Below are 21949 nucleotides of genomic sequence, written 5' to 3' on the forward strand. Positions count from 1 at the left end.
TGATTATTGTTCATTACATGAAAATTTATGTATGTATCGCTAAGATTGGAAAACAAGCTGATATAAGATTATATTTAGTTCACCTTTCCTTAAACAACGACACCAGTACCTAAATATTAGAACCAAATCAAGAAAACATTGAGTCAATCGACCTAATTTGTGACCTGGATTAACACCAGACCAAGAAAACATTGAGTCATTTACAGGGCGAGAAAAAATGGCGACTGATGGGACAAAGTCAGTTAATGTAGATACACTATCACAACAGATAAGGTACACTGGTCAGTATAACCTGTTTTAAACAGGTAACTTTATGTGTGGATGTTTTTGTAAGTGCAATAGTTTGTTAATCAGCCTTATTTATTTACGCTGTGATAATATACGCGTTGTAAATTCATAAAAAAAACTCCATTTTGGCCCCAAGTCAACTTGAGTATATTCATTCTATACACTTTATAACGTCCTTCTCTGTGCTATGTAACATATGACACTAATTATTCAGATTTTACTGCATGTATTACGTAAGAACATGTGTAGCCGTTCTAGATAGTGACGTTTACTCGGCGTTCTACATTATGACCGGGATAATTACCCGATAAGGCGGTGAATAGTTATAACAAGCAGACATGTATTGATAGCATTGTTTACGTATCCTAGATTTTGACCTCCCATCTAAAGTATAAAAGTAGTTGCGGAGTATAAGAAGGGGAGTACATACTGGTGTCGCTGTCAGACCGCTGTGAACCACAACCATGTCTACTACTCAGAAATCATTCTCTAAAGGTAACGTGTGCTATCATTCTACGTAATAATTCTCTGAATGTTTAACAATCATATTCTCAAACCTACTACAATAATGTGTAAAAGGAGCGGGTCGGTGTGGCTTGCACATATAGTGTTAAATACAGTCTCTGTCACTCAGCTGACGGAGCGTGCTTCTTCGGCTCAGTCGGTTTACTCGTAGATTTCCACGCCTGAGACCCGGGTTCGATTCCTTGTCGGGTCACTTGACAGGAATGTGAATTTTTCCTGTTCTTCTACAAATGTAAGCCAACCACTTTCATACCCACATCAGGGATTGATGTTGTTATTGGTAATCGGAGGAAATATTAGGATTTTAATTAGTAATGTATTTGTTTTGTTAGTTTAAACAAAAACAAAATGCCGTACCGGAAAACAGCTCATGACATGTCCATGATTTCCGAGTTCTCTATTACAATTATGTACATAGCTTGCTGATGTGTGTGCATACCAATTAAAGAACGCGTACTTCATGTGTCGTTTTCAGTTTTAGGTCATTTATCATGACGAATATTCGTAATAATTGATGACATTTAAGCTTTAGCAGTATATGTACTGAAATACTTCAGTTCGCTGTCAGTCGGCAGTCATCTTCAATTAATAGCAGACTTAATACAGTCCAATGCTTAGTTAATTTGAAGTAATACATATTTTACTCTTTTGTATTTAGGCTCGGAGTTTCCGGCTCTAACACCTGGAAAGCTACGCCTGTACAGTATGAGGTTTTGTCCATATGCCCAAAGAACACGCCTGGTGTTAGCACACAAGAAGATAGAGTAAGCATAACTATATTTATCACATAATCCGCCTGACATCCAGTGATTTCGCCCGTGTAATGTTTTTGAATATGTCACTAGTGTGGAGCGATTTTCATTGGCGGGAAATTCGTTGTGACGTCAGACAGAAACAATAAAGTGACGTCAGGATTACGAGGACAGCGAGGAGGCTCGTAAAAATAAAAACAAAAATTCTTAGACTCGTTTCATAAAATCTCATATGAAATGAACACTCATGTAAGATTCTCTCTCTCTCTATATATATATATATTGCCTCTGTGCAATATTTCACATGTCTAACATAAATCATCTTCAGGTAGCGAGACTTGTCTGTATCACGTGTCCCACTTTTGCAACTGTTGAATATGCACATGTAGTTTTCATAATGACTCTGGTATCTGATTCTAAGTGTCCATTTACGTATTATACCTCATTATGAACATGATATAGTACCATATATAACCCTGGTGTTTGTTTTTACTTTGATATAAATACCGTAATTTTACCTCTCAGTCTGACAATAATTAAATAATTGTATTAATAGATACTGAAGTAGAGGACGACTTAAGCTCACGTGAGTTCTTCTATACTTTATGTCCCACACAACCTCGGTCTTTCTGTTAATGTTGGAGATCTTGTATGAGTGACATTGAAATATAAGATTTGATTTGATATACCAGGAATCTTTATATCAAATTACTGTGTGCGTTAAACGAATATCAGATTCATAGCCACGATTGAAAAATTCTGTTTAGCATATAACTACAAATAACATTTATGAAAAATAGAGGCTTTCTATTTTGTTTTTAAAGACAGACGTCACATATTTATTATAACACCATACGTATATATACACAAACCATTCATATCATGAGCTAGTTGTAGATATTAACAACTTCGGTTACGGTTTCGGCTGTATGCTTGGTTTTCAGTTTTGAGACGGTGAATGTAAATCTGAAGGACAAACCAGAATGGTTCCTTGAGAGGAACCCACTGGGATTGGTACCCGTTCTAGAACAGGACGATAGAGTCATCTACGAGTCCGCAATCACTTGTGATTACCTTGATGACATCTACCAAGATAACAAACTGACCCCATCTGAGCCCTACAGGAGAGCACGTGACAGTATTCTGTTGCAATTATTCGGCAAGGTAATTAACATGTCCAGTTTTTAAGTGAAATATTTATTCAATGTATGCGTAACCACCACATTTGGATGGGCATATCGGGATTAGAAACAAGGATCTCCGAACTCTGGTAAACTTACTGCTACACCTTGGGTGCAACCATAACACTATGGATTTGCGATAACCTTCCGCTGCAATAACTCCCCTGCTAATGTCATGGATAGATTAACGTTGTTAAACTTCCTGTTTACAAACAGTGTTATATAAGGACAACATGTCATGTTGTCGGAGTTCGACGTTGTACTTGGATAAGTGCCAACGATCTACGACCAGTACCTGACAACTGCCCCACTCCATTCATCCAGAATTGGTTGGCGGATGGCAGTGGAGCCTTGACAATCGCAAATATATCCTCGTTAGAAAATGCTCGATGAATTTCTCTGTCTTAATTGTACCGAAGTCCATGTGCCTGTCACTATTCTGTTTATATCCGTGTTTAGATGATTGTTCACTGATAATGTTAATCTTGGCATGTTTCTCACTAAACCACAGGTGGTGACGAATTACTATGGTACTCTAAGGAACAAAGGTGAAGACAAAGAAGTTTTCCAGAATTTTCACACAAGCCTTAAACCGTTTGAGGAAGAGAAAGGGAAAAGAGGCGCATTTTTCGGAGGTATTTTATTTTCTTGTAAAACGTTTAGTATAGTCGTTAGTGTTTCCATAGACAAACCTTAAACTGTTTAATCTTATATACAGATGTGTCTTAAACAACAATCGACAGTTACATCGGTCTATATTTTCAACTGTTGATCTGTATTGAATTGTCGTGGTGAGTTACAATGGGAGGAAACAGGCGCATCCTTAAGAAACACATGTGGTCGATTAGGTCACCGAATAACTTTTCACGTCTGAACTGGATTTCAAAAGCCCAGCCATACATGTATTGATGAAGGTTGAATATGAAAACACCGCATCAATCTGTATACGCTGTTAACCATACTGTTATCCTTATAAAGATCACATTTTCACGATCGGTTGGTATTCAGTTGTATTGTGTCTATCTATAGGTGACCAGCCGTCCATGTTAGACTTTATGTTGTGGCCTTGGTTCGAACGATTGCCCATCATATCGAAGATGATGCCGGGTGCAGAAGCGCTACCAGCGGAGAAGTTCCCAAACCTGAATGCCTGGGTGGAAGCTATGTTGTCCCAGCCTGCTGTGAAGGAAACCATGTTTGATCTACCAACCCATATCGCCTTCCTACAGGGCTATTCTACCGGGAAACCTAACTACGATATCGGACTTAATATGTAATGTTCTCATTATACAACATATTCTAATGTGAACAATTGACATCGATACATGTATACCGTATGAGGGCATCCGAGAGTTTGATCTGTTGAAGTACATGCAAGTATACCGAAGTACGTTATAGAAATGTTCGATTTATAATACATGTATACGTGTTGCAATAACCAGCAATCATCAAATGCATGGTGCTTTGAAAGGAAACCTATTACACAATGAAGTGCAACGTGACACGAAGTTTTTCTCGTCTAAAATGGTAGTCATATACAACCGTCTAGGTTAGCCATCGCTCCATGTAGGACTTGATGTATATATACCACACTTGGTGGCAGACAGATTGTTAGGATTTGAGCTATCTTGTATGTAGTGTGTACCATTAGCCCGAGGATACACTTTGTCTACGTGTAGGTCTACTTGCATACCACTATGAATGCCAATCAGATTTTGATCAGTTGGCTTTGTTCGCAATGTTTGTATTCTTCATCACTCAATGTATCACATGAAAAAGTAAAACCAACTAAAATAACTTATTCCAAAGAAATATTATATTTGCTTTTTCTTCGTGAAACCTTATAACCTTATGGACCGAGACCACAATTAACTCTGCTATATGTTTCATTGTAACGTTAAAATTCATAATAAATTCCAAAAAATTTCGTTGAGAAGTTTCCATCTAACCTGGTCAAGGTCAATATCCGAGGAACAAATTCTGAAAGTTTCAACCTAGCATGACCGGCATTTTCTCAAGATATCTGTCATCAAGTGTCACCATGTGCCAATTATATACATCCGGGTCATGGGTTGGGGTCAAAACAGGACTTTTTACACAGGATCCTGGAGCAATAAAACATAAGAAAATTCAGTATTTTGCACTATAACAGTTATAATGACATATACACTACACATCTACATTAAATTTGTTGGCAAATACCAAGTTCATAGGGGCATGCTGCATGTTTTCATAAAATACATACATTTCTGAAGGGACTTCATTCGTTGGTACTGAAACCGGAAGTATGTAATTGTGGTCTCAGTCCTACTTACACTGTACTATATTACTGTCTCTGTTTTAATTTTATGAACTCATAATTTCTCTATATCTACTTGTACATGTAACTATCACATTATTTATAAAATGTCTTCGTCAGATGATTAATTAGACAATCATCTGTACATAGAGGTGTAAAACGTTTATGAGGAGTTTTTGAAATACGAGATCGATACTCAATTTGTCTTTTTGTTACTTGTATACCTACCAAGTACAAACGTATTTCGGAGTAGCGCTTTCCGTGTTGATCACATCGCTATTCTTTGTAGCCTGATCTGCTAGTTTATTGAACTGAGGCCCTGTTTGAAGCCATTTGTGTGTCGTGTGATATCGCAGCAGGCACGGAGACGGTTTCCTGTTACCGACACACCATCCATTATCACATGTTTTATCCTATTAAGTAGGCGCACTATAGGACATTGGTTTAGGTAAAATTTCTGTGTATGTTATTATGTCATTGTTTACCTTCAGTACGGTTTTAGATATGTCCTTTGAAACCACTTATGCATTTGCTTTGCTGTTATAAATTGCCATTCGTACCTGATTGAAGCCCTCGAAAACTGTTTTGGCAGTTTATGGTAAGAAGTTAGGAAAATCGACCAACTAAGTAATCGGTGACTACAATAGTATCTTATCTAGGAATCAGTTTACGCACTACACCAGCTCCTAATATAAAGGATGATATGACTTAAAGCTCAGGTTTTAAAGGTAAAAATGTGCAGTAAACTGGGCGAAAATTTTGACATGTTATTTTATCGTCAATATTCTATTGAAAACAATAAAGTTTGATTAATTAAGCTGTGAAAATTATTCAATTGACTTCAGATGCTTTATAAACGTTAGTTTTAACAGGGAAAGTTTTGTTTTTATGCTTTAGGCATGCTTAGATGGAAATATATGCAGAAATCACTTTACAATAACTAATAACACTGTTAAAATGTGAAATGAAATTGCAGACCACAATTTGGTTTAGTGGTCTGACGGCATGTAATCATTTCACAAATATATAGATGTAATGCCTTTTGGTAAAACCGCTAAAATCTTGTTCACCTCTTATTCGTACTTATAAAATAAAAACCTATGCATTGAAAGTACTGTAATTCAAAAAATGTTGGTAACGTTTGGTGATGCATAACATTAAAAACCATTTGTCATCATGAATATGAAAAATACGGCACATATAACACAAAACTATAAAAAAACCAATGTCTTAACTGTTAAAGACTGCATTCTGTATATCTTAACGAATGGAGTGTCACCTAAAATCTTGGCGTCTTTTTAATGTATGTGTAACTGATATTGTTACTGGAATATCCCAGGAATATTATAGATTCACGTTTCTATGAACTCAGTTTACATGATGGGTGTTGAAGCGATTCTGTCTTCATAAAGGTGGCGCCGTGAACAAAAGAGCCGAAATAGGAAGTACTTGGTCTTTTATAGCAGTGCCAAATATATGTACCCTGGTGAATTTGTTTCGGAGACAAGTTGTATATTTGGATTGCCCTGGTCATCTATGTGGTGTAAGTGACTATATATATTTTACCTGTAGAACAAGTATTCTGATTTAGTAATTATTTAATTTAATTACAATGTATAGGATATAAAGATAGCAATGCAATGTCAGACAATAGCTGTAGCTCGATGAACGTTGCCTGGAAATAGGGATTCTTTCCACAAAGATATAACTACACGAAGACAGCATACTGGCGAGACAATGTTCAACGCATTTGTGCTTAAATTTTCCACCCAGAAAATGTAGCTTTGCCATGGCTATTATCACTGATAACTCCTGCATTTGTATTTGCACCTGTTACTTGTATGGACACGTCATCACCCTCGGTCAATGCCACAACAACCATCGCTGTGGCTTGATGATAATCCGTGATATCCTCGGAATCCACATCTGAGGTGTCCATCACCTCTCCGTTGACTACAAGAGAAGTGTAGATTACAGTATGCATCCTAGACAGAACTTTCCACGAGAACACGTAGGTCCCGGACTCTGGTGCTGTGTAGATCCCGTCACGCGAGTTGTAACCATTTCCCTGGTCCAGAACGTTTTCGTCAAATATCATAGTGTGACCTTTCAACAATGCCATGGACGATGATAGTCTGGTGTGGAAGGCTACAGGTGGGGCGGAAACATCACCTAAGGAGTGATATTAAAGTCGTGTACATAACACATGTAGCTGCATTTGTATAACAAATTGTTTCATAAAAACAGATATCTTAACTACTTGCTAAATATTAATGTGTGTGTATGTTTTCGAAAAGAAAAAAAACGTAAAAAGAGTCATTTGTTTCGGAAGGAAAGAATGAACTATTTTTTGAAAATTCCGATTAATACTGTATAGGCATATAACCTATATCAACATAGCAATGTTAACTAGGGTATAGAAACATTACAGGATACAACAGAGACAAACTAAACATATAAATGTCACACGGCCAAAGGGATTTAATTGTACATTAAAATCACAAATCGATGCATAAACAACAACCTTTAGATAAACTATTATCAATTTTACAGGGATAAATATACAAATCAAAGCACTCCAAGAATACACTGCTGTACAAAATAGATAAAATGCTTCGGTTTCATTAAAATTAAATCGTCGTTACCTTAGTCATTAATTAATTATGTAGAAATGATGTACCTGTGTCTGCTGTGTTTTAAATACATACGTTTGTATCTATTTGCCTCCACTGGACCTGTTATCTCTTCAACATTTGCATTAGGCTTTTGTATAATCCCGTCTTTGAACTCCAATATGTATTGGCTTAAGAAGTCCATTGTTTGCTTCAGCCTTTTCGTACCCTCTCTTAGTTGCGATATTTCGAAGTCCTTCCTTTCCGACTCAGTAATTATCTTTTCCTCGAGATGTTTTATTCTATCATCTTTGACAGATATCTTGCCCTCTAAGTTAGCAACTCTCTGCTCCAGAGCGGTTACAGTAGCTGCCCAGTGGTTGAAGTCGTTGTCGTGTATGACAGTCCCATTGATATAAGCAAGGCTAAGAAAGAAAAGTATGGCAATCCCTTTGTCAGCCATGACTATCTACCTTAAAGCCACGAAATAGACAAAATGATACCGTTGATTTGATACTAATTTGAACGTTGTGCTACACTGTTATTACCCTTGAACTCATATTACACCAGATTCGTGACTGGTTACTGAGAAACGAAGTTTTGGTCAGCCTATGGCGATAACCCTATTATAAACAAGCTTACAGTAAGTGTTGCAAGCAACACACGTCCCCTGCCGTCAACTATATTTTTTAATCTATGGCATATTATTATTGCTTAGTTATGCTATCATTGTATGAAATTTACACACATTTTGTTGATGTGTTCTCAAGTTATCGTCCGGAAACGAAAATTCGTGAAACAATTTACATGTATTTCTAGTAACAGTGACCTTTGTAGTCGACCTTTGGACCCCAAATTCAATCCATGCTACTATTGTATGAAGTTTGAATAAATTCCGTTGATGTGTTCTGAAATTATCATTCAGAAACTAAAATTTGTGAAACCATCTAATTTTAATTCCAGTGACCTTTGAAGTCGTGCTTTTGACCCCATATTCAATCACAAGCTGTATTTTCTCATAAGCTACCATTTAGCTTCGATGACGTAGCTCTGAACGACGGACGGAAAATTTCTGACAGATGGTCGTCGCCTGCCGGGAACAGAGTGGAGGCAGGGTATGATTATTCGTTCTAGCTACCATTGTGTTAAGTTTGATCAAAATCTGTTCACTTATTCTCAAGTTATCGTCAGGAAACGAAATATTGTGAAACAATCTATTTGTAGTGACAGTCTCCTCTGTAGTTGACCTTTTGACCCCAAATTAAATCCCAAGCTGTGTTTTCTCATATGCTACCATTGTGTGACGTTTGATCAAAATCTGTACTGTTTTCTCAACTTATCGTCTGGAAACTGATCGTTTGTGAAACAATCTATTTTTAGTAACAGTGACCTTTGTAGTTGACTTTTTGACCCCAAATTCAATCCCAACCTGTATTTAACCATATGCTACCACTGTGTGAAATTTGATCAAAATCCATCAATCAATTCTCAAGTTATCATCTAGAAATCAAATCCGAACAGACAGACGGGAACAAACAATATAGTCCTCCCTGATTTCACCAACAAGGGACTAATAAGAAGACACGAAACATACTTCATCTAGTGACCCCCCACCCCATTACCTTTATTTTTAAACTCATGATACACTTATTACAAATTACTTAACCAACAGATAACAGATAACGTTTCCTACACTGGGCCGGGGTGAACGCCGGTTATGACGTCATCGAGATAGAAAATTTTAACCGAAAAAAATTGTCGGTAGAATTTGCAGAATTTCTACAAATATAGCGTTCCTCTATAAGGTATGGCATAGCAATTTTGAAGAACCAGTAATATTTCTAACATGTCTCTTTTAAATAAAGTGTTCCTACAGGCGTGTTGTTATAATTGTACCAGCTGCCCCTATTCAATGTTTGCAAATGGCTATTAAATATGGAACATTATGTTATCTTGTCTCTTTTTCCTGACTTTCCTCTTCTGAATGTTTCCCTTAACCTTGCCTCACTTATGGCCTCCCGTTTAGCTTTCTCCATGTAAGGAAGGCTTTGGGTTATGTCTCCTGGTAAAGACAAACTTTATCTAGTCAATTCAGTTCAATTCTTTTTTCCCGTAAGTTTACAAAGTATTGGATTAATGTAATTAACATAACATAAATACTCATATATAATCAACATGAAAAAACGGTACAATATCAAGACAAGCAAAATATGTATGTATTGTTATAAGGGTCAAAGAAGTAACATCAACAGGACTTTCCAGATGACATGGGATCCAATCAAACGTAAGTTTTGTTATATACATATTTGATTAAGTGATTCTACTGTTGTTTGCCTCAGTTATGTATCTTCCTAATAAATTAAGATCTTTTAGATCATGTCTATTTAGCAATTCAATAACTGTATAAACAGATGGTTTTCCCAAAAAGTAGTTTTAATGTATTTTCCGAATATCTGAATAAAAATGATATGCATCTCTTATAACCCATTTTTCCTTTTTTATATATCCACCTGTCCCGATTGCAAGATTATCATCTGTAAGACGGAGTTTGGTTACAAAATCCTACGTTGTTTTGAAAGAAATTTCGTCAAATAAAATTGTAATGTTACGTCATCTACTAGGTATCTAAAGAGGCCACATATATTGGTGTCAACAGCAGTTGTTTCGACTAATCTTCAATTCGTTGTTTAATGGAGTAAAAATGATATCAACAGGAGATTGCCTTAGCCATATGTAACCTGATACAAATTTAGATAATTTCTGTTAAAAGCCCACTAAATATTATGTTTTAAATGTGTCAGTTTCTATATAAATGGACTGATATACTTCCTTCAAACTACAGTGATTACTGCTCAATCATTTAAAACAATACGAAAGCTTTAAACATTTATCAAGTGGTAACGAAAATTAAAAATAAATCTTTGCATTACAAGTCGATTATTTTAACACGTCAAATGTTTTTACTAAATTCTATATGAACCCTTTTAACTGCAATATCTTTACATCTCGTCCATGTTTCACAAGCATAAAGGATGCTGACAATATATGTATCAAATAAATATAATTTTTATATTTAAGTAAACTTGGTTGCATTTAATCTCAAGGCTACAACGGCCTTGCTAGCTTGATTTGTTTCGTGTTTAATTGTGTTTTTTTTCCAACTTGTTATCAAACCATAGTAAGACGCCTAAATAACAACATTAATTAAAAACAAAATCATACCATAATGTAATGTACTTCTTTATTAAATATTTCAAATACATTTCGATTTGTTATGCTGCGATTTTCCGATTCTTTACAACCTACAAGGGCAAACTCTCTCTGAAAACTGAAAAGAGGAACAGGATTAAAGAGGTATAAGAGATTTAATGAGGTGCTGATTTCACAACCGTTTGAGGAAGTCTGATAGATTAACTGTACATAAGTGACTGTAAGTATGGCGATATCTTCGCTGATATATATAGAGATGTCGAACAACAGTAATTATCAATAGCAAAGGTAAATTAAAATTAATCAAAAAATAACAAAAAGGCAGACTCTTTTGCATGACAAAACAGCTTTCACGGGCATATGTGAAGGCAAAAACCTGTGTAAAAGATTTTATATACAAATAAAATATATATTCCGGTAAAATGAAAGAAGCTTTTGACATTTTTAATCAAGTTAAAGTAATGTAATGACTTTGATATTAAGGGAAGTAAATCAATCAGATTGGATCTAGGTATATACCATATATCTTTCACAGATGTACCCCTTGGGTAGTTCACATCTCTCATCGTCCCACTGGTAACTCCGGTGGTGCCACAACAACATACAGTCCTGATTCAATCCTCTCCAGCTGTTAGGCTCACCATGTGCCCAATCCACGTTTTTAACTGCATTTCCATTGGTTGGATTCCACACCCATCGTCCCTCCTGTCTAATGTCATTTAATCCTGTCCAATAGCTCTTTCCTGTCCAATGTATTTTGATTTAGAAGGTTTGGTATTATATCTAATCTACATTTTATTTTGATTTAGAAGGTTTGGTATTATATCTAATCTCCATGTATTTTGATTTAGAAGGTTTGGTATTATATCTAATCTACATGTATTTTGATTTAGAAGGTTTGGTATTATATCTAATCTCCATGTATTTTGATTTAGAAGGTTTGGTATTATATCTAATCTACATGTATTTTGATTTAGAAGGTTCGGTATTATATCTAATCTACATGTATTTTGATTTAGAAGGTTTGGTTTTATATCTAATCTACATGTATTTTGATTTAGAAGGTTTGGTATTATATCTAATCTCCATTGTATTTTGATTTAGAAAGTTTGGTATTATATCTAATCTACATGTATTTTGATTTAGAAGGTTTGGTATTATATCTACTCTACATGTATTTTGATTTAGAAGGTTTGGTATTATAAACCTAATCTCCATGTATTTTGAAGTTGTTATGTGCCATAACTGAGCCGACTTGAATTTGACTTTGTAAAATTAAAACCTATGCATTGTAAGTAGTGTCAAAAGTGTTAAAAGTCCTGTGAGATTCGGCCGGCAACAATAAAACATCCTGTAATAAATTATACTGACAATGTATTACAATGATGAACTGTACAAGATATTTGTATTTGGTGCTTACCGCTACAGAGTCTTGTGACGTATCCTTTAACCCATTGTAACTCAGCCGGCGTGTCAAAGGAGACCAGGGCCCCTCCCATGGCGGTACACATGTACTATGTCAAGTATCAGCAAAATAAGCATGAATTACTAATAAAATATCAAATATAAAATGATGTAATTCGTTATTGAATGAGGTATATATATGACGTTCATACACCAGTGACCAACAAAAAATAACAATTATTTCTTATATCTACATTACGACAGGTATATCATAACAATACTTTTAATCACAACAAGATATTCATTACTTATTTGACGCTATACACATGGTTGGAATAGCCTTGGAACTGTTTGAATATATAACAGCTGATCAAGAATCCGCGGGAAGCTGTATTTATTTCCGGAGCGCAACATAAAAAGTTCTACAATGACGTCGTGTTTATCCCGTGTCTATGCGACATTTCAAACATTTGCATTTTCCAATTATATATATATATATATATTTGAGTTGGGCCTTCAGGAATTACTTAATTATCAACGTAGGACAGTACAGGTGTGTATGCCGAGCCAGTACTCATTCATCGTCAAATTCGTTGGTAACGTTATATAGAGAACATGTAACGAAAATGTAAATAGAGGTTACACAATGAGTGGTTGTTGAATATTGAATTTATTCCACACGAGTGAGTTATTTTTTAAAAGTTAAAAAAGACACGAGCTTTAGCGATTTAACAACCACGAGTAGTGTGACCTGTTTCTACCACAATAATATTCATGTTTAGCCGATAGCAATACGGCAGGGATACGGTAACGTGTATTTACCGAAATATGCAAATAAGTTGTAGTAATATTTTCATCAGCAAAAAGACACTTATTAGTATTCAAAAGTCATCGTTTGATAAAGAATCCGTCGATATCAAATTCTTCTAATTGGGAACATCTTTAGGGTCAAATAATACTCATTTAACGTCTTAATGAGTTCAAATCTTCAAAATTGCTTCCAGAAAATAAAACTCAATGTCGGACTACATGTATACATGTAAAATCATTCGCATGATACGGCAACGTCTAATCATCAAGCCATTATCGTCAAGATCAAGTTCGTTTCATACACGTTAAAACTACACGAAACTCATCAGTAAAATTCTAATCCGGCAAGATGTATCATTAGTACTAAAGGTCAATTTCACATGTATGAAAACGTCACGTATTTTGACACAATGACCACGGCGCATACGCTTTCCAATAGCAGTTTTGGACGTCAAGCGGCCATCACAACATAGAATGACGTCATTTGATTATTGATGTCGTTGACAATGATGACGTGACACTGAGAAAGAAGAAGTTCGTTCAAAGTTCACCGTGTCAGCCAATCAGAATGCGTACAGAGTTTATACCACGTGTGGTATAAACAAATTGTTAATCAACAGCTGCAGTGTTTATTCAATGACCTGAGAGTTGAATAACACCGCCTATTGTGGTAGAAATATGTATATACTCGTTATCAACGATCTAGCACTCAATTCTTTTTTGTGAATCACAACGCTAACAGTGGTTGAGCTAAGAAATTTATAAAACTGACTCACTGATAACTTGGTGTAACAAAATTGATCCTATAGATCATAGGAATTACAGAATCAATAAAACAGCTCTTATTTACTGAAAGAGGGTAAAGAAGTAACAGTACATATAGAAAACTTAGACTGTAACAGTATGTTAATGACCTACCGATGCCTCAAACCAGGTCTTAGTGTCTCTGCTGAAAAAGTAACAGTGATTACAGTTAGATACCCAGCCTCGAGGACATGCCCAGCCGGCCACTGAAATACACAATGGAAAACAAAAGTTCAATCTTTCGCTTTTGATTGACAATACAACGGTTTAAAGAGTGTGAGTAGAAGAATGTATAAGGAATCATTTATATAGCTTGCTTTATACATGATGTTTTTGATACATCCACGTGTGTGTCCTCGTCACAACTACATGTGATCTATCTAGTTTGCTTTGAGAGAAGTCTCTAAAGAAAAAGAAAATTCACACATAAATATGGTCACAATACTAAGGGACGATGACATCAGTTGTCAGAAACTATGTGTGATATAAAAGACATAAACAATTATGCATAGTATATCACTGACAAACTTTACAGCAACTATATACTATTGCTTCCAAGAACATACGTTTATGTAGAATAAGATAGTTACTTGTCACAAGAAAATAACAAATTTTAGATCAAACTGAATTTTAAATCAAAGATTAATTTTAGTTAAGATTTTTTCATTCATCGGCAATATGAATCTGAGTATATGATCAGGTGAGTATATGCTAACATTCTGCATGCTGCAATATCCGAACTTGTGATTGGTTTAAAAGTATGATCTATGAATAGAAAAGACATATCAACAACATGAAAACCGGATTCCTCATGTTATTATATTGTCATTCCGACATTAATATAAAATAGAGATCACATGAACATACACACCATAGCTTCTACTAGGTATGTAGTAGTTATTAGATTTAGCAATAAGGATATATTTGTCAAGTGAAAACAGAAACAACACGACAACAGAAAATGTAGAGTTGGGACAAAGTTAAAATTGAATAATGTAGGACAGATCAGATATTTATCCATATATAAACTAAACATACCACGAAGTATTTAACAACGTCATTGGCGGTACATCTAACATACATCCGTAGGTTCTAGAAATACTGAACAAGTAATGAAATTTCATAGGTAAATTTACGTTAATGTTTCAGATGTGAATTGTTTTTGATATATCATTCTTCAATAGAAAGAGTCGAACAATAGAAAAAGAAAATGAGAAAGCCTACCTTCCGTATACAGAACGGCACTGAACACCACAGAAAGCACGAACACGTTCATGATGGCTGTATTGGGAGGATGCGAGTGGAACCTGTCGAAAGGAGAGGAAGTAAATGTTTTATAGGGAAAAAAATCGCATCTGGTGGCAGGAGATTTTACGCAAACATGCGTCGACGTATGTAGAAATGATGTTATCCCCCTAATCCGCTTCAATATTTACTTTTATCTCCCACGGAACACGAAATTACATGGAAATAACAGAAATTGGTTTACTACAATACGTTTATCTGTTACCGAATCAGAAATAAATAATGCATAGAGTTTGGAAGCACCTTCATTGCCTTTGTTGATGGCAGAGGAACCTCCGGGTTGTAGGCACCTTCCTTTGGCTGAATACATTTAAGTGTATTCGTTTCAACATGATATTTGTACATTATATCATGGTCGTGCATGGCCAGTTTTTCCAATTAATATGTTTATTAAGTAATTTTATCTCAGACATTCAAACCGAAAGTGCATTTTCTTTAATAGGTATACAACTTTAAATGTTATTTCCCCCCAAAAAAATCGTACCCAAGCTATCTACAGACCTGTTATAATATTTTCTTTTCTATGTCATCCTCTTGTATTTAGCTATTTTCATATATAATATATTTTTCGTCAATGTTAAAGCTGAACTCAATATCGATCAACTTTACGACTTGTTAACAGGCAGGGACATTTAGAGACGTGTCAGGTTAAAGACTTGGAAAAAAACATCGGTAAAGAGTAGGTACAGTAATTGGCAGCAATACTGTTAAAAGGCATATATCTTTGCCTCGTTAGTAAAGTAAGTATTTTCTTCTGTTTTGTATTTGGCAAGAAAGTTCTTTAAAGTGCATAATTATGTTCTAACCTTGCAACAGATGGGTCATATAAAATCACTTAAGATCACATATAGTTTATCCCCAACCCACGTAAATAAAATGGAATTATGTATAAGTACACTTCAAGCGATTATTCGTGTATATTTAAAACTAAATCCCCTTGTAATTGCTACGGACAACAATTCAACAACAGGTGCAAGATCTATCTTCTATCAATATTTTCTCTGTAGGACCACACAACGTTAATTAAAAATTCCACCCTCCAGGACACGTATAACCTGAGGTGTCTTAGTTTTAGTATAAGTACACTTACACATATAGTGATAAAATTTATGATTTTTATCGAAAATTAATTGATAATAAAATTAATATGTTAACGACTATAAAAGTCAGAGATTTCCCTGTACCCTTACTGACATCATATTTCAATGATGAGGTTGGTGTTTTTATTGCTTGGACTTTGTCAGGCAGTGTGGGGCCACGGCCGAATGATGGAACCCCCTCAGCGATCTACAGTGTGGCGGTTTTACCCCGGGGACTCCCGATTTCAATGTAAACCCCCAATTATAACGATATGGAACTGTTTTGTGGGGGATTTCAGGTAAGTAAATACTCGAGGAAGGAATACAAAGTGTAATCTCCGTAGACAAAATACTAAACGACCACCGGTCAATAAATAACATAACAACAAACCCTTGTATATGCATTCCATTACTACGTGACAAATCTTGGTGATTCTTGATTGTGACAATTTCACCAACTAATTTGACCAAGATTAATAGAATCCCATGAATACCTCACTAGGACTGCTGGATCGTATATATAAACTATTATGTGTCTTTTTATATTGACTTTGCCTTTAAACATATTTTATTGTCATAAAAGGACAAATGGATTAGGCACAAGTAATTTCAACTTAAGAAGTCTTCTCCAAAATATATATTGACTGGTTGGGAAATTCTATGATTTCAAAAACAGTTCCCTGGTTTTGAAGTACATTGTTGAATGTGTCAAATGTTTCTCTTTCAGAGAATGCTCAGTAATGGCGGGAAATGTGGAACCTGTGGTGACCCATATGATGGGGTGCGTGAAAACGAGGCTGGAGGAAAATACGCAACTGGTTTCATCACCAGAAACTACAAAAAAGGAGATGTAATAGCTATCCAGATCGAGCTTACAACATCACACATGGGGTTCTTTGAGTTCAAAATATGTCCTCAAAATGACGTCAGCACGCCAGTAACTCCCGAGTGTTTGGACAAGCATCCTCTTAAGTTTACAAACGGTGAATCCAAATGGCCGGTTACCTACACTGGGTTTTATGATCTAGAGGTTCAACTTCCGCCGGATATGACTTGCGATCAATGTGTCATTCAATGGCACTACAAAGCAGGTAAGAACAAAACTGAACCGTGATTAGCATTTGCTTTAAGCAAATATTTTGTCTAATCAAATTTCAAAAGAGATAAAAGGTGTAAAGTTGCATGAATATCGTATTCTTTGAATTTAGAATTATCAAATACAAAATATATTAAAAAGTATGCGAAAAAAAATAAATGAAGTATTTCCTCTTAAAAATAAAGCTACAATATTGTTTTTTATATATAAGCGAAATTATCTAAATTAGGCTTTTGAAACGTTATATTCCATTTTGTCTGAGTGTAATTTGGGAATATAATTATTGTTAGGAAATAACTGGGGTATCGATGAAGCGACAGGGGAGGGTTGCCTTGGCTGCGGTGATCAGGAGACCTTCATCAACTGTGCTGATGTCAGTATATCCGGGACGGGATCCACCTCTGGACCAGCTCCTACTACAACTGCTGCACCAACTTCTGCTACAACTGCTGGCCCGAGTACAGCGTCATCCACATCAGCACCTGTCACTACCCAGCCGACGACACCACCAACTATAGACCCGTGTTCCGATCCATAACAAACGTAGAATTGTTTGTCTTCAAATTAAAGACCCTCAATCCAACTCACTCTTTGGTTATTTATTGATTGATATATAAATAAATGGTTTAAAAATCATTAATCATGTTATTAAGCTAAGCACTTTTAGAAAGAAAAAATGAAGTCACAAACATTTACTAAGTAAGCGAGCTCTACCTTTCAGACACAAAAAATAATTCAGTAGGTAGAATCAGGGACCAAATGCATCCTTGGAAATAATAAACAATTATGGACTTTCCTAAAAGGTACGTGAAGATGTGTTCTTTCACACAAAATCCTATTCAGTTTTAAACTTTGCCCTCAGGAAATTCTGACCTTACGAGGATATCTTAAGTACAATCATAATCCGCCAAAGGTCCTACCCAAACATCATATGTCATTAGAATAGGTCAATAGGTCAATCTGAAATGGTTAGTGCCTGCTTAGATACATCCTCGATACTCCTGGGGTTCCGATCACTTACGATTTCTACACCCCTGGACTATTTCTAGTAAAGCTGGACGCGACAGAACAGAACAGGTAATTTACTTGTTTGATGCACATCAAAAGAATAGTAAAACGTTACACTGTGGTTGGATGTGTGGCTTTGAAGTTGGGCGTCTCTCTACTGTATCTCTGTAGTCTCTAAAAGGAAATTTTTGCTGGCCTGTGATTGGTTCAGATTTCCCCCTCTGTGCTGGCTTCAGTTTTACTACGAGATAGTCTAGTGATGTAGTGATCGTAAGTGATCGGAACTCCTGGATTATCGAGTATGGTTTAAATTGGATAGTATTCGGGTGATGGTTGTTCAGAAGTAAATTGGTCTTTCTACAATGAAATATAACTTCGTAATATCTTGTTCTGATAATTAAAAACACTTGAGAGGATGGAAAAGCTTTTTGCAGCAATTATGTTATCATAGCACTTATTTATGTGAAATGTATTCGGAGCACCTGTGTGTGGATATATGGGATAGTCGGTGTAAAATTATTATGTCTACTGCTGATATCACCCTTTTTATACAAGATAACTCCAATCTCTAAAATAAATACTCACGGTCAAACCAATAAGCCAAGTTAGAAGTGGTCTACCATTTCATTCAACATATTACAGTGATATCTATAATTATAAAGTGACTCCTTCAAAAATCAATTCTCAAGTTATTATCTAGAAACCAAATCCGGACAGAGAGACAGACAGACAGACGGGAACAAACACTACAGTCCCTCCTGATTTCACCGGCAGGGGGCTATAAGAAGGCACGAAACATATATTCTGACCGGTTGACCAGGATCTAGACAGATACCGTTCCCTACACTGGGTTGAACGCCGGTTATGACGTCATCGAGATAGAGAATTTTGACCAAAACAAAATTGTTGGTAGAATTGGCAGAATATCTACAAAGATAGCATTCCTCTCTAAACTATGGCATCGCCATTGTGGAGAACTAGTAATATTTCTAACTTTAATGTTGTATGGTCTATAACTTTCGCTCTTTTTGTCATAGTGAAAACTGTTTAAGTGTTATACATATTTTTCTCCGTCTGTCTGAGGTTTAAACTTTCTAATTTTACCCCTTTTTATAAAGTTGCAGCACTTGAAGTATCTTTAATTATAAAAGTAAAAAATCTTTTTAACGTGTACACGTGAAAAATAGGCTCGATAGATGCCGAATCATTCCGAACTCTTCCGAACATCGTCGCAACACGGCTTTAGACCTTCCAGATTGTGCGAAACCCAACTTGCCACATTCATACACGACCTCACACAAAACCACAACAACACGCAGACAAACATCATAATCATGGACTTTGCAAAAGGCTTTGACAAAGTACCACACAAACGCCTTCAGTACAAACTCAAATACTACGGCATCACAGGTAACACACATGCATGGATAACAGATTTTCTTTCACATCGCACCCAGACAGTAATACTTGAGGGCAAACACTCACACAAAATACCAGTAACATCCGGAGTCCCTCAAGGAACCTGTCTGGGCCCCATACTTTTCTTAATATATATCAACAACCTCAATCGATTTCTTTTATATAACGTTCAATTTCATAATATATAAATGATATTACTAAAGACTTAATTACCAAACTCTTACCATATAGTGTTAAATTTATACTTTTCCAAACCAGCAAGCATGATTTAATTTTTTGTATTTTTTCTTTCCATATGGAATTTTCATCGATGACGTATCCATGATGGACTCCTAATGTTTTCACACAAGTTTCGACCAGGATATATTTGTATATATTGGATCGTTTTGCTTCCATCTGCCTAAATATATACCTGTTGTTTTATCTAAATTAATCTTTGACCCAGAAGCTGATTTGAATATATCTAAAATATTGAATATTTCTACGATCGAATGTTCGTCCCTTAAGAAGAATTGTGTGTCGTCTGCAAACATGTTAATAGTATTTTCTTTTTTTTCATTCGGAAGTTTTATACCTTTTGTGTTTTCGTTTCGCCTTATAGAGCAAGCTAATGGCTCAGCTTGTAGGATGTATAAAATCGGAGCGATTGGACAACCATGCCTTGCTGATCTCGATATCGGGAAATATTTACTTACATACCCATTTGTTTTAATGCATGTTTTTGAATCTTTTAAAAGCATTGTTATCCAATTTAGATATTTTGCACCAAAATTAAAGTGTTCTAGGCATCTGTTAACCCATGACCGTTCTACTCTATCGAAAACTTTAGACTGATCTAGGAAAATTATCGCTCCTTCTGATTGTTCTAAATCCGTATATTCAAAAACGTCTTGAATAAGTCTTTAGCATCTGAAATATTTCGACCAGGAACGAAACCTTTTTGATCCGAATGGATGATATGTTTTAGATAAGGTTTTATTCTATTAGCCAGAACCTTTGCAATAATTTTATAATCAACGTTAAGTAAAGTTAGCGGTCTCCAATTTTGAATAAGTTCTCTTTCTCCTTTTTTATATAATAAAGTAAGCATACCTTTAGACTGAGATTCAGATAATGTATTTGAAGCAAATATTTCTGTTAAAACTTCGAAGAATTCCCCTTTTATTAGGTACCAGTATTGTTGATAGGATTCGGATATAATACCGTCTTCGCCTGGAGATTTGTTCTTTTTCATTTGACAATGCTGTTATGTATTTCAGTTTCGGTTATATCTCTTTCTAATTCGCCCCTCTGTTCATCAGTTATTTTAGCATTGACATTTTCTAGAAGAGAGTTTGCTGCATCTCTATCCCAACCCTCAGAAGAAAATAACTTTTTATAAAATTTTGCTTGCTCATCTAAAATAGCAGATATTCCTTCTTTATAATTACCGTCGTCTGTTTTAGTTCTGTGCTACAACTTTTCTTTTGCCTTAGTTTTTTCCAAGTTAAAAAAATACTTAGAAGACGTTTCATTATCTTCATAATTTTCCGTTCTAGACCTTATCTTATAACCATTAATCTTGTGTTTATGATGAGCCTTAATCTCTCTTATTTATTATCTTCGAAACGTGTATGGTTAGTTCTTTTATTTTAATTTTTGTCATTTCCCACCATTCTGTAAGTTTCCCATAGTGCACCTTTCCTGTTTTCCAGTATGACCAGAAGGCTTCGAAAAAATCTATAAAAAATTCTGATTCTATAACTGATTAATTTTCCATACGCCAGGGCCACTTTTTACCTTGTTTATTTTCAACTCCGCAGTCACCATATTGTGATCACTATATATGCACGGAATTATTTTTGCATTAACCATATCATTAAACAATTCATTACCTACCAAAATATAATCTATTCTAGATCTTGATTTCCCCCTTTTAAATGTAAATTCTCTACTCTCGGGATTTCATACACGCCATAAATCTTTCAGTTCATATCTTTCAATAAGCTCCCTAAATTGTTGTGTGGTTGAATCATTAGTGTTCGTTGTTGTTATTCTATCATAAGTATTATTTAACGTACAATTGAAGTCAGCCATAATTACACATTTTGCTCTATTTCTGTTTTCGTCAATGCTGTTCAGAAATAGTTTCCTCTCTGCACATGTGTTTGGAGCGTA

The 21949-nt window shown here is 35.4% G+C and overlaps 4 protein-coding genes across 4 annotated transcripts; 2 read left to right on the forward strand and 2 right to left on the reverse strand.

Moving 5' to 3' along the window:
- The first annotated feature begins 218 nt into the window (after positions 1 to 218).
- On the forward strand, positions 219 to 5875 carry LOC138315038 (glutathione S-transferase omega-1-like). Its single transcript, XM_069255764.1, has 6 exons — positions 219 to 281; positions 658 to 783; positions 1472 to 1577; positions 2510 to 2729; positions 3258 to 3381; positions 3776 to 5875. Exons 2-6 carry the CDS (start codon positions 753 to 755, stop codon positions 4021 to 4023), a joined length of 729 nt encoding a protein of 242 aa, XP_069111865.1. The 5' UTR covers positions 219 to 281; positions 658 to 752; the 3' UTR covers positions 4024 to 5875.
- A 750-nt stretch (positions 5876 to 6625) lies between these two features.
- LOC138315037 (complement C1q-like protein 3) lies at positions 6626 to 8263 on the reverse strand. The gene is made up of 2 exons (XM_069255763.1): positions 7754 to 8263; positions 6626 to 7217 (listed from the first exon to the last, which is right to left on the reverse strand). The coding sequence occupies exons 1-2, from the start codon at positions 8118 to 8120 to the stop codon at positions 6802 to 6804; spliced, it is 783 nt and encodes a 260-aa protein (XP_069111864.1). The 5' UTR covers positions 8121 to 8263; the 3' UTR covers positions 6626 to 6801.
- A 2618-nt stretch (positions 8264 to 10881) lies between these two features.
- LOC138315039 (perlucin-like protein) lies at positions 10882 to 15161 on the reverse strand. The gene is made up of 5 exons (XM_069255766.1): positions 15110 to 15161; positions 14000 to 14091; positions 12288 to 12381; positions 11387 to 11610; positions 10882 to 10985 (listed from the first exon to the last, which is right to left on the reverse strand). Exons 1-5 carry the CDS (start codon positions 15159 to 15161, stop codon positions 10953 to 10955), a joined length of 495 nt encoding a protein of 164 aa, XP_069111867.1. The 3' UTR covers positions 10882 to 10952.
- Positions 15162 to 16373: 1212 nt separating this feature from the next.
- On the forward strand, positions 16374 to 17948 carry LOC138316946 (uncharacterized). Its single transcript, XM_069258584.1, is given in 4 exon segments — positions 16374 to 16515; positions 16518 to 16568; positions 16997 to 17360; positions 17656 to 17948. Coding segments are annotated over 4 exon segments (783 nt in total). The 5' UTR covers positions 16374 to 16395; the 3' UTR covers positions 17904 to 17948.
- Positions 17949 to 21949: the final 4001 nt, after the last annotated feature.

This window comes from Argopecten irradians, chromosome 2 (genome assembly GCF_041381155.1).
Source record: "Argopecten irradians isolate NY chromosome 2, Ai_NY, whole genome shotgun sequence".
Classification (NCBI taxonomy): domain Eukaryota; kingdom Metazoa; phylum Mollusca; class Bivalvia; order Pectinida; family Pectinidae; genus Argopecten; species Argopecten irradians.

What these genes read in the sequence shown, in the direction of transcription:
- LOC138315038 (XM_069255764.1), top strand. Translation starts at nt 753, where the DNA reads ATGTCTACTACTCAGAAATCATTCTCTAAAG. An exon ending in TCAGAAATCATTCTCTAAAG is followed by an intron (nt 784 to 1,471) that starts GTAACGTGTGCT and finishes TTTTGTATTTAG; the next exon opens with GCTCGGAGTTTCCGGCTCTA. An exon ending in TGTTGCAATTATTCGGCAAG is followed by an intron (nt 2,730 to 3,257) that starts GTAATTAACATG and finishes ACTAAACCACAG; the next exon opens with GTGGTGACGAATTACTATGG.
- LOC138315037 (XM_069255763.1), bottom strand. Translation starts at nt 8,120, where the DNA reads ATGGCTGACAAAGGGATTGCCATACTTTTCTTTCTTAGCCTTGCTTAT. An exon ending in GGAGGCAAATAGATACAAAC is followed by an intron (nt 7,218 to 7,753) that starts GTATGTATTTAA and finishes ATCACTCCTTAG; the next exon opens with GTGATGTTTCCGCCCCACCT.
- LOC138315039 (XM_069255766.1), bottom strand. Translation starts at nt 15,161, where the DNA reads ATGAACGTGTTCGTGCTTTCTGTGGTGTTCAGTGCCGTTCTGTATACG. An exon ending in AGACCTGGTTTGAGGCATCG is followed by an intron (nt 12,382 to 13,999) that starts GTAGGTCATTAA and finishes TACTTGACATAG; the next exon opens with TACATGTGTACCGCCATGGG. An exon ending in ACATCTGTGAAAGATATATG is followed by an intron (nt 10,986 to 11,386) that starts GTATATACCTAG and finishes TCCTCTTTTCAG; the next exon opens with TTTTCAGAGAGAGTTTGCCC.